Source organism: Aquarana catesbeiana, linkage group LG01 (genome assembly GCF_042186555.1).
Source record: "Aquarana catesbeiana isolate 2022-GZ linkage group LG01, ASM4218655v1, whole genome shotgun sequence".
NCBI classification, from domain to species: Eukaryota; Metazoa; Chordata; class Amphibia; order Anura; family Ranidae; genus Aquarana; species Aquarana catesbeiana.
In genome coordinates this window covers 650,410,132-650,425,017 of record NC_133324.1, presented here as the reverse complement: position 1 = coordinate 650,425,017, position 14,886 = coordinate 650,410,132, and the positions used below count along the sequence as shown (strand labels likewise).

The window sequence follows — 14,886 nt, the reverse complement described above, 5'->3', positions numbered from 1 at the left end:
CTTCAGACATTTATAGAAGTGCCATATAAAATAACAAAGAACAAAAGGGGGGGGATGCTACACTGTGGTAAACATAGCTGTCCCAACTTTTTTTTTTTCGATGTGTTGCTGATATCAATTTCAAAATCACCTTATTTCCTAAAATTGTACATTTTCTCAGTTTAAACATTCAATAGGTTTTATCCACAATAGCTTATAGAAAACCTAAGTTTGAGATTTGCAAATCATTTCGATCTGTTTTATGTAGATTTTACACATCGCCACAGCTTTTCTGAATTGGGGGGGTTGTAAAAATCCTTGTAAAACACATTTTTTCTCTTTTATAAGTGATCGCATAATCCGTTTTCAGCTGCTTAAGGGCTTGGAGAGGTAGAGGTGGAGAAACAGCTTCACACTGATCTTCCCAGTGAATGGCTGTAAGAGGACAGGAAGGCAACACAAGTCTAATCATTGGCAGACCGGAAGGTTGTGCTCGCAAAGCCAGAAAACTGACAACGCTGAGATGGGATGTTCACATGCTCTGATGTAGTCGGTTTGAAATAGGAAAGCAGGGGGTCTGGCAGGATCACCAGGTATTTCACACAATAGAAGAAATGAAAAAGACAATGGGATACTTTTTAACAAGTACATGGTACACCAGACACATATCAGAAATATGAAATGTTGGGGTAACTTTTTTTTTTCATTTCAAGGGACCATTTCAAATACTGACTTGGTCTCCATTCGGAAGGTATAGCTCCTCACTCATTATCTATTAAAAAGGGCAAACTTTTAGCTAGAGGTTGGCTTTTAGTTTCAATAGATTTAGAACTTGAAGCCACTGGATCAGCATGACACAGAAGCACCAAGGATTCTCATAATGATAGCAGTGGTAGCCTCCTTATACCTCTGAAAACAGTTTTCCTTGAAATGTACTACATGCAATAATGCAGGAAAAAGCCAAGCAGCCTCACAGTGATAGCAGCCTCAATTACTCACACACGGTGCTCAAACAGCTGATCGACAAAGACCAATCCCTGCCAGTCAGGATTACATACATACATACGTGTCTATACCCCATAGAAGCCTAAAGCTGAATAATCGTCCATGAGAACTTTAAAAGTACCAAGAAATCTAAATGTAGCAAATCGGACATGTGCAGTTCCAGAACAGAAAATAGATAACAATAACATACATAAAACTAGCATGGCAACAAACATTAGCGTAGTCCAACACCGGACATTACAGCTACGCGCGGTGTTAAAAAAAATTCTATATATAGCTGTCACCGTACAGCCAGTCACTGGGAAGATTAGTGTATTGCAATTCCTCCATCTCAACAAGCCCTTACGCAACTGAACAGAGATTATGTGACCACTTCTAAAAGAAAAAAAAAAAAAAAAAAAAGGTAAGTTTATTACAAAGCTGAAGTGCCATTTTGGCAATTACCGTATGTGGTGTAAAATAAGAGATTTCATACATAACATTGGCCATGCTGTCTTCTGCAGGAGTCAAGGAAAGAGCAGGAGATTGCCAACCTGAATGACACCGCTTTATCCAAGTCATGTTTTAGGTATGGTAGAAACTTACTAGCATAGTGTGGCACATTGGGTGCTGTATGAAATAGCTTGTGAATTCCATGTCCACAGTAGCTTCTAACAACCGAAAATCCATTGGCTTGAGCATGTTTCTGTATTATATTGCCCAATTCTCTGTACCGAACACCAGGTTTCACTGTGAAGAACAAATATAGGATTATTCGCTGGCTTGTGACCTATATCACCCACATCTCAGTGGAATTCTCCTAGTTTGTAAGGTTATGGCTGCACATAAAAAGGCTCTACTATAGGACACAAACCCATTGTATGGTGCTCTATCCTTAGGTTCCACAGTGAGTAGAACAAGCCTGCTTCACTGCATATACACAGACTGATTTTACTGTTGTGGGTTTAGTAACACTTTAATGTCATGCAAACCATTTTTTTCCTACTGCATGCGTAGCAATGTAGCATCAAAAGCTCTCCAAAAGTTATATACATACGTTCCGTACAAATGTGATTTCTTATTCAGCAGTCTTTGTTGCTTCTTTTTTTCCCCCCAGTAAATATATGGGTTTTCCATTGTGTTGGAGAAAAAAAAAATGCCTTTACACACATGGACTTCCTTAATGGCATCCCAGTCTTCGCCCGTATGGTTCAATATTGAGTTGGCCCACCCTTTGCAGCTATACCAGCTTCAACTCTTCTGGGAAGGCTGTCTACAAGGTTTAGGAGTTTCTCTATGGGAATGTTAGGTCATTCTTCTAGAAGCGCATTTATGAGGTCAGGCACTTATTTATGTGGACTAGAAGGCCTGGCTCGCAGTCTCCGCTCCAATTCATTCCAAAGGAGTCCTGCCCTCAAGCCGATAATAGAGGTCAGAACTCTGTGCAGGCCAGTCAAGTTCCTCCACCCAAAACTCGATCTGTGTCTTTACTTACCTTGTTTGTGCACCGGTACACAGTCATGCTGGAACAAGAAGAAGCCAGCCCCAAACACTTCCCACAGCTGACGCCTTAAGAGTTCCCTTCACTGGAACTAAGGGGCCAAGCCCTAAACCCTGAAAAATAACCCCACACCATAATCCCCCCACCACCAAATTATTTGGACCAGTACGCAAAGCAAGGTCCATAAAGACATGAGGGAGTTTGGAGTGGAGGAACTTGACGGGCCTGACCTCAACCAGATAGAACATCTTTGGGATGAATTAGAGCAGAGACTGCGAGCCAGACCTTCAATACCAGTGCCTGACCTCACAAATGCGCTTCTGGAAGAATGGTCAAACCATAAACACTCCTAAAATTTTGTGGACTGCCTTCCCAGAAGAGCTGAAGCAGTTAAAGCTCCACAGGGTGGGCTAACTATATATTAAAATAAAATAAAAGTGCAGCACTAATGTACAGTATTAGAATAAAATTGAATATTGTGTAATAAACAATGAAGAGAACATGAATAATAAAGACAATGCTTATGAAAAAACACTGAAAGGGACATAACACACAGTACATAAAGCAACGGTGTAAATATATTGTGTACAAAAAAGTGACCGTGATATCCACAGGAAAAAAGTCAAACGTGTGAATGAATCCAAGTCCATAAATGAATTGTCATGGCATCATTGTGACTTCAGAAGAAAATATATAGAGAGGTTGCAAGTAGATAGACCACCACCATTTAAGTGAAGGCTTACCAGAAGGCTTGGACTCAGACAGGAATCGCCTAATGAGTCAATCAAGCTTATGGTGTGACACACAAAGAATTGCAGGCATCCACATAAATGCCCCTCTGGCTGGAAGTCAGATATTCCTATGGTCTTTCCAATGGCTCTCCAGGTTAGTGACCTCCAAAATGGTTAGACGGGGAGCAAGATGAATATACTCTCCCGTATGGTGTGGTTAAAAGAGAAAAAGAAAGAGGGCCACATAGTATAATTCCGTTAAGAAAAAGGACTATTTTATTAAGTAAAAGGAACACTCACGTTTGTTTAGATAAAAATGCCATTGCGTCACATTTTATCAAATCGCTTTTTTTATCTTCACAAACGTGAGTGTTCCTTTTACTTAATAAAATACTCCTTTTTCTTAATTGAATTACACTAAGCAAAAGGAACACTTACATTTGTGAAGATAAAAAAAAGCGCTTTGATAAAATGTGACCCAATGGCATCAGCAAAGCCCGCCCGACGCGTTTCATCTAATGAGACATCTGGGGTGAACGTGTCGTGACGGGCTCTGCTGAAGCCATTGCGTCACATTTTATCAAAGCACTTTATCTTCACAAATGTCAGTGTTCCTTTTAATAAAATACTCCTTTTTCTTAATGGAATTACACTATGTGGCCCTTTTTCTACCACACCATACGGGAGAGTATATTCATCTTGCTCCCAGTCTAACCATTTTGGGGGTCACTAACCCGGAGAGCCATTGGAAAGACCATAGGAATATCTGACTTCCAGCCAGAGGGGCGTTTATATGGATGCCTGCAATTCTTGGTGTGTCACAACATAAGCTCGATTGACTCATTTGGCGTATGCCTGAGTCCAAGCCTTCCGGTAAGCCTTTACATAATTGGTGGTGGACTATCTACTTGCAACCTCTCTATATATCTTCTTTTGAAGTCACATTGATGCCATGACAATTTATGAACTTGGATTCATTCACATGTTTGCCTTTTTTTTCTGTGGATATCACGTTCACTTTTTTGTACAGAATATATTTGCACTGTTGCTTTATGGGGTGTTATGTCCCTTTCAACATTTTTTCATAAGCATTGTCTTTATTATTCAAGTTCTCTTCATTGTTTATTAAACACTATTCAATTTTAGTTTATTCTAATATTGTACATAGCGCTACACTTTTAATTTATCTCACGTTGTTCGCAATTGTCTTATTGTTGCAAAACACACTGATGGCATTGGTTACAGAAGGATTTTTAAACTTGAACTGAACTGAAATGCTCCAGTGAGCACTGTTGGGACCATAATCCGGGAGCGTAAAGAACATAATTTCACCATAAAGTGGCCACGACCAGGTGTTCTTTGCAAGATTTGACAGAGCGAATTAAGAATTATCTTCAGAAGAGTGGTCCAAGAGCCAAGGACCACTCAGAGGGCTTCAGAAAGACCTGGAATTCGCAGGTACGATTGTTTCAAAGAAAAAAATCCGTAATGCACTCCCGTCATGGCCATGGCCTGTATGCACGCTAACCACGCAAGACTCCATCGCTCCATAGGCTGGGTTCAGGGGCTATGGTGTTGCCAGTAAGTGTGGAAATGATACGGAAAATGTTGGCCCAGTATGATTGGGCTCAGCAACTCCACCAGACATGAAAGTGTGTGCTGTTGTCCGGGCAACCTTGGAAACAAGCAGGAAAGTAGGCTAGAAGATATTTGGCTATCCAGGAAGAGACCAGGTACCCCCAGCGAATTAATATTTTGTAAATTGCTTCAGAGGCCACAACATTCTGCGCAGCCGATTTTGTGGCAGCCCAGATGTTAGACCACTCTAATGGTGGGTCTACCAATTGTAAGTATTAAGAGGAGATCAAGCCCCGTGCATGGGGATCTTTCTTGCAAATACGTTCAAAGTTTATTATGTCAGGTAGGGAGGAGTCCGTGCGTAGGCATGAGGGAAAAAAGCTGAGTTAGACTTTGGGCTCCTCCTACCAGGACAGGAAACCCGTTACACCCACTAGATAAAAGGGTGGTCCTCCAGGCCCTTGTCAGTCTTAAGACCCGTAGGACCCTGCAAAACATATGCATAATACACATAACTTCAGACAGAACCGGGTGGGAATCTGGCTGTCCTGGAAGACTCTCAGAAAAGGAGTTACCAGTAAGTCTAACTCAGCTTTTCTCCAAGCGTCTTCCAGGACAGCCCATGAGACGATGAGCCAGAACTTATCAGTCTAGGGAGGGACAACTGCCCGAAGGACCTTACGACCAAACACCTGCTCCTGAGCTGATAGGAGATCCAGGCGATAATGTTTAATGAAGGTCGAGTAACTGGACCATGTGGCAGCCCTGCAAATTTGTTCCGGTGAGGCACCAGCCCTCTCAGCCCAAGATGTAGACAAGGCTCTAGTTGAGTGCGCAGTAACAAAAGGTGTAGGAACCTCCCTAATTTTGTAAGCTTCAGAGATGGCTCGCTTTATCCATCTAGCCAATGTGGCTTTAGATGCACTATTCCCCTTGTGAACTCCAGAAAAGAAGACAAATAAGGCATCAGTTTTCCGAAAGGTCTTGGTGACTTCAAGATAGACTAAGAATCCTTCTTACATCTAGAAAACTACATTTTCTTTCAAGGTCGCCCTGTGGTGAACTACAAAAGGTTGGCAGTACAATGTCCTGAGATTGGTGGAATGCACTTGCCACCTTGGGCAAAAAACCTGGATCGGTTCGTAAAACAACTCGATCCTCAAAAATCGTGAGGAAGGGCTCCCTTACTGATAGGGCCTGCAACTCACTTACCCTACGAGCTGAGGTAACAGCTATAAGGAACACAGTCTTTAATGTAAATAACTTAACATACTTCCCAGAGGCTCAAACGGAAATTCTACCAGAGTTTGAAGTACTAGGGACAGGTCCCAAGTTGGACAATTTCTCACCACTACTGGTCTGGCCCTAGAGATAGATTTGAAAAATCTGGCTATAGTGGGATTTTCCAGGAGAGAAAACTGGAAGAACACACTAATAAGTGCCGCCTGTACCTTTAAAAGGTACTAACTGAAAGACCTTTGTCGACACCCTCTTGGAAAAATTCCAAAAGAGACGGAATATCATGAGTTAATCTTTCATTTTCAGATAACCACGAATTAAACTTTTTCCAAACTTTGGAATAAATGGCTCTAGTGACCGGCTTCCTACAATTTACGAGAGTCTTGACTACCTTGTCAGAGAACCCCTGGGCGCTCAGTATCTTTTCTTCAGATACCAGGCCGTCACGTTTAAGGAAGCCACCTGCGGGTGTGATACTGGACCTTGCAATAATAAGTCTTCTCTTTTCAGAAGACTCCACGGACTCTCCGAAACCAGAGATTGTAGCAGGGAAAACCATGGCCTCTTGGGCCAAAATGGGGCAATTAGAATGAGATTTGTCTCCTCTAGCAATAACTTCCGGAGGACTTCTGGAATCAGTCTGATTGGCGGGAAGGCATAGCAAAGGCCTGGAGGCCACGGGTTTGCCAGAGCATCGATCCCCAAAGCTTGGTCTGCCGGGTTCATGGAAAAGAGCATCTCCGTCTTGCGGTTGTTTCGGTTTGCGAACAAATCCGCTACGGGATAACCCCATCTCCTGGGGAGGTCTGAAAAGACTTCGGGATGAAGGGACCAGTTGTCTCGGTCTATCCTGTGACGGCTAACATAATCTGCCAGGCAATTGTTTGTCCCCTTCAGGTGTACAGCCGAAATTGAAGCTATATTCCCCTCTGCCCATGAAAGGATCTCCTGGGCAATGGACTGAAGCATCCGGCTTCTCGTGCCCCCCTGCTTGTTGATATACGCGACTGTCGCGATATTGTCTGACAGAATTTGGAGGTTGTGACCTTTGATCTCCATCTGAAAAGACTGCAGGGCTCTCTGGACTGTTAGCAGATCCCTTTGATTGGATGAGGCCCTTGCCTCCCTCGAGGACCACTCTCCCTATGCCACTGAATTGCTGAGGTGGGCCCCCCATCCCCAGGAACTCGCATCTGTGGTAATTCTTCGGGATATGGGAAAGGACCATGGGAGACCGCCTGCTAGGTGCTGGCCAGCTCTCCACCACCACAGGCTTCTTTTTATCCTGGCGGGAAGCCAGATCCTTGACTCCAGGGACCTTAGGTCCCCCTCCCAGTTTCTTAATAGAAACATTTGTAACGGACGCTGACGGAGTCTCGCCCATGGTACTGCGGGAAAACATGAGGTCATAAGACCCACTGCCCTCGACACCTGTCTCAGAGAGACCGACTGGTTGGTCTGCAATGCTGACATAGTCTGGAACACTTTGGTAATCTTCTCCTGAGGAAGAAAAACTCTTTGGTTCACTGAGCAAAAATCGTAAGCCAGATAAGTAACTTTCTGGGCCGGGATCAAGGACGATTTTTCTTTGTTTATCAACCAGCCTAGGGACTGTAAGAAGCCCTGTACAGTCTGGAGATCCTCCAAAAGCCTCTGGTATGATTTTGCCACTACCAGGAGGTCGTCCAAGTAAGGGATAACAGTTATAGCCTTTAACCTCAGTGGAGCCAGCGCTTCCCCCAACACTTTCGTAAAGATGCGTGGGGCTGAGGAAAGACCGAAAGGGAGGGCCTGAAATTGAAAATGTCGGGTCCCCATACTCGTCTTCACTGCCAATCTCAAAAACTTTTGGAAGGCTGGATGGATAGGGATGTGAAGATAGGCATCCCTTAAGTCCAACGTGGCCATAAAGCAGTTTGGATATAGTAGGTTTTTGACAGTAAAAACCGTCTCCATCCGGAAAGGTTTGAATCTGACGGACTTGTTTAAAGTCCGGAGATTCAGGATAAGTCGAAACTTTCCCAACGGCTTTTTGACCACAAATACATGGGAATAGAATCCCTTGCCCTGCTCTGATTGTGGAACAGGAATCAGGACTTTTTGATCCAATAAGTCTCCTATCTGGAGACCCAGAGCCCTCGCTTTCTCTCGATCTTGTGGAGGAAAGGTGACCAACAATCGTTCTGATGGTTGGTGAACAAACTCCAGCCTGTACCCGTTGGTCACTAGGTCCAGGATGAAGGGACTCGAAGTGACTGCTGCCTACTGTGGGATGAAGGCCCTCAATCTTCCTCCCACCGGGGAACACAAGTCACTGTGGCTTGGCGGGCTGTTGAGGAGGGTTAAACAGCACTCCCCCTTTGCCTCTGCCTTTTGTGCCCAGTCCAGTGTTTTTTCGTCCTGCTGTCCTTTTCTCTAGGACTCTGTTGCCTGCCCTAGCCACAAAAAAAAATTTCTGGCTGTCGGGATTCTCTTTCTCTGGAAACGCCTTTTTCTTATCAGCCGTGCGTTCCAGTGCCTCCTGCAGTCCTGGGCCAAACAAATGATCGCCTTTTAAGGGAAGCCCACAAAGGCGTAATTTGGAGGCTGGGTCCCCTGACCAGGTTTTAAGCCAGATGCTTCTCCTGGCCGAGTTCACTAAAGCCGAAGTCCTGGCCGACATTCTTACCGACTCTGCGGAAGAATCTGCCAAAAAACCTACAGCCTGAAAGAGGAGAGGAAAGGACTTCAAAATCTGCTCCCTCGAGGTATCCGCTGACAGGTGTGACTGAATCTGAGTCAACCAAACCTCCAGATTTCTGGCCACACAAGTGGAGGCTAGAGCTGGTTTCAGGTTCCCAACCGCTGAGTCCCAGGCTCTGTGGAGAAGGATATCCCCCCTCTTGTCCATCGGATCCTTAAGCGTGCCCATATCATCGAACGCTAGGTCCGAATTTTTTGAAACCTATGAAAGAGGTGCGTCCAGCTTCGGTTTTTTATTCCACGGCTGCGCAGTGTCCTCATCAAAATGGAACCTTCTTTTTAGGTTACTAGAGAAGAACCGTTTTCTCTCCGGGTTATCCCATTCCAGTTTAACAGTATCAACCAATGAACTATGGACTGGAAAAACTCTAGGTTTTTTCTTATGCAATCCCTTATACATAAGATCGTGTTTGGATAACTGAACCTCCTCCTCTTTCAATTCAAGGGTGGTATAGATAGCCTTTAACAAGTCATCCACATCCTCTACAGAGAACTTAAATCTCGAGCCTCGAATGGATTCTCTATCCCTGGGCTCTATATCTGACCCAGATTCTTCAGGGGAAGAACGGGTAGATCTGACCTCAGCCTCAGAGTCTTCACTCTCTGCCTGCTGCGGAGTGCTGACTGAAGCTCTCTGTGTGGACGGACCCTCAGCTGGGGTCTGGAGCTTGTCAATAAGTGTTCTAAAAGAACGGACTAAAGGTGGACACAAGCTCGTCCCTAACAGAGGTTAGCAACCGGGTCATCCTTTACAAGGCCATCTATACAGCTGTGACAAACGGCTTTGCTCCATGAGGAGCTCAATTTGTTTGTGCACATTTCTTTTTAGGTGGCTGCGCTTGAGTCTTGTCTTGGTCTGTAAGACAAAAAGATATGTGACCAATAATGAGACTCACAGCCACCTCGCCACTCCGAACCACCATGTGCAGGAGGGAGGAAATGTGTCCCCTTAACCCACTACTACAGAGGGGGGAGGGAACACTCACAGGGAGAGCAACATAGTGACATAACACTTCAGGCTTACCTGTGAGGTGCTGGGCGCATCGACTGCCTGTGTAGAAACTGCAGATTGATCCATCTTGCCCCTTTCTGGCTTTCCACAGCCTGGCTGCTTTATCCAGAAGACACCAGCGGCCAGTGTCTCCTGTTCGCGCCGTTTAAGGAGACTGGAACCGGCGTCTCTGGCGCCCGGAAGTGACCTGCTCTCAGTACTTCCTGTGGGCCAGCTTGGAGCGCAGAAGCCCCGCCCCCTACTCGAGCGCTGCTTTCATAAGAAAAGCGCTTATGGGAGCTGACACCATGCCGGTCCTGGCCCTTTCCAGGCACTGAGACACAGGAGACCGCAGCACAGCCAACCTCTCCAGCGGAGTGCTGCTACTGGCAGAGGAGAGGTTAGTGAAATGCCCCAAATAGCCCTATAGAACCCCTGCTCATGAGACCTAGGGACCAGGTTCCAGGAACATATTACCCCCCGTCTGGAGGAAACACAAATAACTGACATGGGCCTGAGGACCGCCCTTTTATCTGGTGGGTGTAACGTGTTTCCTGTCCTGGTAGGAGGAGCCCAAGGTCTCATGGGATGTCCTGGAAGACGCTTGGAGAAAAAATGTTTAAGTTGGAGAAGAGGAGATTTCAGAATTAGGAATTTCTTATGTTATACAAAGAGTGGGGAATGTCTTAAAGGCGTCAGGGGTTGTGAATTTATGGGCTCGGATTAGGTTGGCTGCAGACCATCGATTAAAGGAGGAGGGGGATGTCCATGTTGGATAGAACGCGGGATTGCGTAGATGGGATAGAAGGTTATGAGGGGATTGGCAAGTGACCGGGTTCTTCAGTCCTTAGATCGCATGGACGAAGCCACAGTAGCTTTAGCCACGGAGGGGGGGGGGGGGGGGTGTTGGTGTTACACTCTACGGATTGTAGTGCTACCCAGAGAGCAGTTTTGTGGGAAGCGTGAAATTTTGGTAATTGGGCCAGTACATGATTGATTTTGCTACCCGGGGTCTAGTCTTGCCCCAGATGTAGGCAAGAACCCTATGTTGTAGTATTCAAAAGGAAAACGAGATGGTACTCAGTGCGGCAAAACACTAAACGGGTACAACATTTTGGGGAGGATCGCCATTTTAGTCACGGTGAGGCGTCCCAACCACGCCAGGGGCAAGGCAGACCAAGAGGACATGAGACCAGACAAGTGGGTCAGCATGGGTGGGTAGTTGGCTGAATACAGGGCGGCAGCGGTAAGTTTAATGCCAAGACACGAAATGCATTGGAGGTGACCAGGAAAAGGGGAGGGTCTGCTGAAGCTGCGACAGTCGACTGCGGTAAAGAGATGTTAAGGAGTCTAGATTTCTGTGGATTCACGACTGGTTCAGAAATTGCAGCAAATTGTTCCAAGGCTGAGAAAAGGGTGGGAGTGGAGGTCTGTGGAGGATAGAATGTCATCTGCAAATAGGCAGAGCTTGCGGTGGACGCCTGTTTCCAGGTCCTTGATGTCTGGGTTGGAACTAGGGTTGCCACTTCATCCCTTTAAAACCAGACACATATTAATTACACAGGTTGTGTGGCTGAATAAAAGAGATAATTAAACTTACTCGGTGTCTTATCTGAATTAAATTAGTCTCAGAACCCGTGTAATTAATATGTGTTAATATGTGTTCAGGTTTAAAGGGATGAGGTGACAACACTAGTTGGAACATATGAGTTGGGCTAACATCTCGATGGCAAGAGCAAAGAGGAGTGGAGACAGGGGTCAGCACTCCCTTGTTCTGTGGCTCACTGGAAGTATATAAAGGAGAAAACCCAGTGGAGAAAATGCGGACAGAAGCCCCATCTTTGTAATATGAATTGGAGATATTGCCAGGAGAGGGTGTCGAATGCCTTTTTAATATCTATCGATACAAGGCAGGTAGGGATGCGACGAGAACGGGCCATGTGTGTTAGTAAGACTGCTCTGCGAACATTATCTCCAGCTTGCCTCAGAGGAATAAACCCCACCTGGTCCTTAGGGATGAGAGACCCTATAATCAGGTTCAATCGAGAGGAGATACATTTTGCAATTAGTTTGATATCTATATTTAGTAGGGAAACGAGGCGATAATTGGCCCAAGATGAGTTGTCTGACTGAGGTTTCAGAAGCATGGAGATAATGGCAGTGAGGGAGTCAGCATGGAGAGAAAAGAGGAAAAAAAAAAAAAAAAAAAAAAAAGGGTGGCGTTTTAGGATAGAGTTAGAGTTAAAGGCTCTAGACAGCAGGGGTGCGAGTAAATCGGCAAAATGTTTATAACAAGAGGCTGTAAAACCGTCAGGGCCTGGGCAACTTTTTTTTTTTTTTTTTTTAGCATATTTATGGCATTACAGACTTCCAGTTCAGATTTGGGTTGTTCTAGATTGGTCTGTTAGGGATGGGAGGGCAAGAGTAGAGAGCCTCAAACCCACTTTCAGCCGTGTATAGTTCGCCCAAGTTGACTATTGCATGCTACATTGTAGATTTCTTTCATCATTGTTATTGATGACCGTATCTTCTCATCTGATATTTGATTCTAGAATAGGTAGCGCCACATATATATTTATCTAAATAGTTCGTCCAAGTGTTTTCAGAAGACTGACAGGACATTTACAGGGTTGCTGGTAAAAAAAAAAAAATCCTTATTGATTTTCAATAGGATTGATTTGTAGGCTTGGCCAGTCTACGAAGGGATAGCGCCAGAAATGTATCAGGTTTGTTTGCTTTCATATAATATTTATGATGGACCGGCGTAAGGCTTTTTCAGCCGACTCAGTCAGGAAAAGGTATAACTTCAGCCTGGCCCTGTCTAAGGTTTCTAGTTTTTGGTGTAGGGTCTGGTGTTCCCTCTTTAGATGGGAGGCTAAGCTTATACAAGCGCCTCCGACAACAGGTTTGTGGGCTTCCCAGATTGTTACGGGGGAATACATTGTCCGTGACATTATCGGTTGTGTAGTCTTTGATGGGTAGGGAGATATCCATGCGGTGCGAAGAGAGGGACAAGAGGGTGTAATTTAAGCACCAAGAGCAGACAATTTGTCTGGGAAGTAGAGATTCCAAAGAGGTGAGGACTGCATTGTGGTCAGACCAGGAGAAAGGATGCTCAAGGATAGGCGTGTAGGGGACAACCCTACCAAGACAAAAATGTGGTCAATTCACGAAAAGGTTTTGTGAGGGTGTGATTAATAAGTGTACTGTCGCCTGGCAGGATTAATTTCCCTCCAAGAGTCAAGTAGTGAGTGACAATGTAACAGTTGCCGGAAAGGCAATTTGTCTGGGAGAGCAGAAGATAGAAATGGTGATTTGTCCAGAAACAGATAGATAACTTTTTTAGAGTTGCCGCAAATCTGTACGGTACCATGTTTATGTGTGTCTATAACTTGTAAAAGGTGTGAGAGAAGGAAGTGGGGTTACGATTGGGGGCATAATATGTCACCACCGTGACCTCAATGTCAAGGAGGAGGCCCACCAGAATGATGTACCTACCTTCAGGGTCCTTGATCTCTTCCAGGAGTGTAAAGGGGGTAGTGCGGTGGAATACCACCAGGACTCCCCTTTGTTTAGTGGAGGCTGAGGCTGTAAATATTTGGCGGTAGGAAGTGCCAACAGATTTGGGGGTGAACTGGAAAAAAACAACTAAAGCAACTAGTACTAGTTGCAATTAGAGCTAGTAGGGGTTAAACCATCAGATTATGAGCGACCACTACCGGACCAGATATAGAAGTGTTTCCGGAGCTCATAAGTGTACCTTGACAATGGTCTGCTGGTAGCGAGAGTCTGCTCAGCAGAGGGGTAGTTTTGCAGCCCCCCAGAGCACTGTAACATATGAACGTAAGAACAAAAGGCCCATGAGTTCTCAGAGAAGAGAGTCAAATAAGGAGGGGATAGGGGAAGGAAGTTGCCTGGTCACATGTATGGAATCAAGGAATGGACAGGTTCTTGGGTGATGGATGAGGTAAGGGACTCAGAGATCATGAGTTCCATAATGGCTTTCAAACAAATAAGCAAACAGGTGAAACATAAAATATATATATTTTATGTTTTGTTATTTTATGTCATTACATTTTATTACACATAACTTAAAAATCACCAGTTACACTTACTGGTAATGGATTTTCATGGAAATCTTCCAGGACGGCACACCTGAGATGACGAGTCCCACTTGACCGGAAACACAATCAACAAGGTTTAAAAGGCCCCTCTCTGTCCCTTAGTTATTGATTGTGTTCAACAACAAGGTTTCAAAGTGTAAGCCCACACCGGTGCCAGAGGGTACATTCTGTGAGAAAAAAAACAAACAAAAAAAAAAAAAAAAACACACCAACAACAATTAGGGGTAGGGAAGTAGGCCTGCCGTCCTGGAAGATTTCCTAGAAAACCCGTTACCGGTAAGCGTAACTGGTAATTTTCTCCAGTCATCTTCCAGGACGGCACACCTGAGACAATGAACAAGAAGTTCAGGCCTACCTTAAGGTGGGACCACCGCCTGTAGGACCTTCCTGCCAAGCGCCAAGTCCTGAGTGGACAACAGCTCCACTCTGTAGTGCCTCAGGAAGGTATTTTGGCTCGTCCAAGTTGCTGCTCGATTTGATCAATCGAAGCGCCTGCCTCATCTGCCCAGGAGGTCGCCGGAAATCTAGTTAAGTGAGCTTTTAAAAGAGTTGGGACAGGTTTTCCCGAATGCTCATAGGCTACAGTGATAGTCTGCTTAATCCACCTGGCTATCGTTGGCTTGGAGGCCTGAAGACCCTTCTTTTGGCCCGAAAAACGAATTAGCAAATGGTTTGATCTCCTAAACGCACACACTCACTCTTTCTAAATAGACCAGTAGACATCTTCTAACGTCTAGTAAATTAAACTTTTCCTCTATCATTTTTGGGATTCTGACAAAAAGAGGGAAGTATAATCTCCTGTGACCTGTGGAAATCTGAGGTCACTTTTGGCAAACATAAAAAAGGATCCTGTCTGAGGATTACCCTATCCTCCAGAAGCAACAAAAAGGGCTCTTTAATTGTCAGAGCCTGTAGGTTGCTAACTCTTCTGGCTGTCGTGATCGCTAGAAATAAAGCCATTTTAAGAGAAAGAAAATGAACTGAAACTTGAGCCACCGGCTCAAAAGGCCCTTAGTT

At 44.9% G+C, this 14,886-nt stretch overlaps 1 protein-coding gene across 1 annotated transcript in view; it reads right to left on the bottom strand.

Moving 5' to 3' along the window:
* Positions 1-14,886, bottom strand: part of METAP1 (methionyl aminopeptidase 1) — a 66,157-nt gene that overhangs the window by 9,854 nt on the left and 41,417 nt on the right. The window contains exon 9 of the mRNA XM_073601263.1: positions 1,570-1,713. Within this exon, the coding sequence (XP_073457364.1) occupies positions 1,570-1,713 (144 nt within the window). The remainder of the gene's footprint in view (positions 1-1,569; positions 1,714-14,886) is intronic.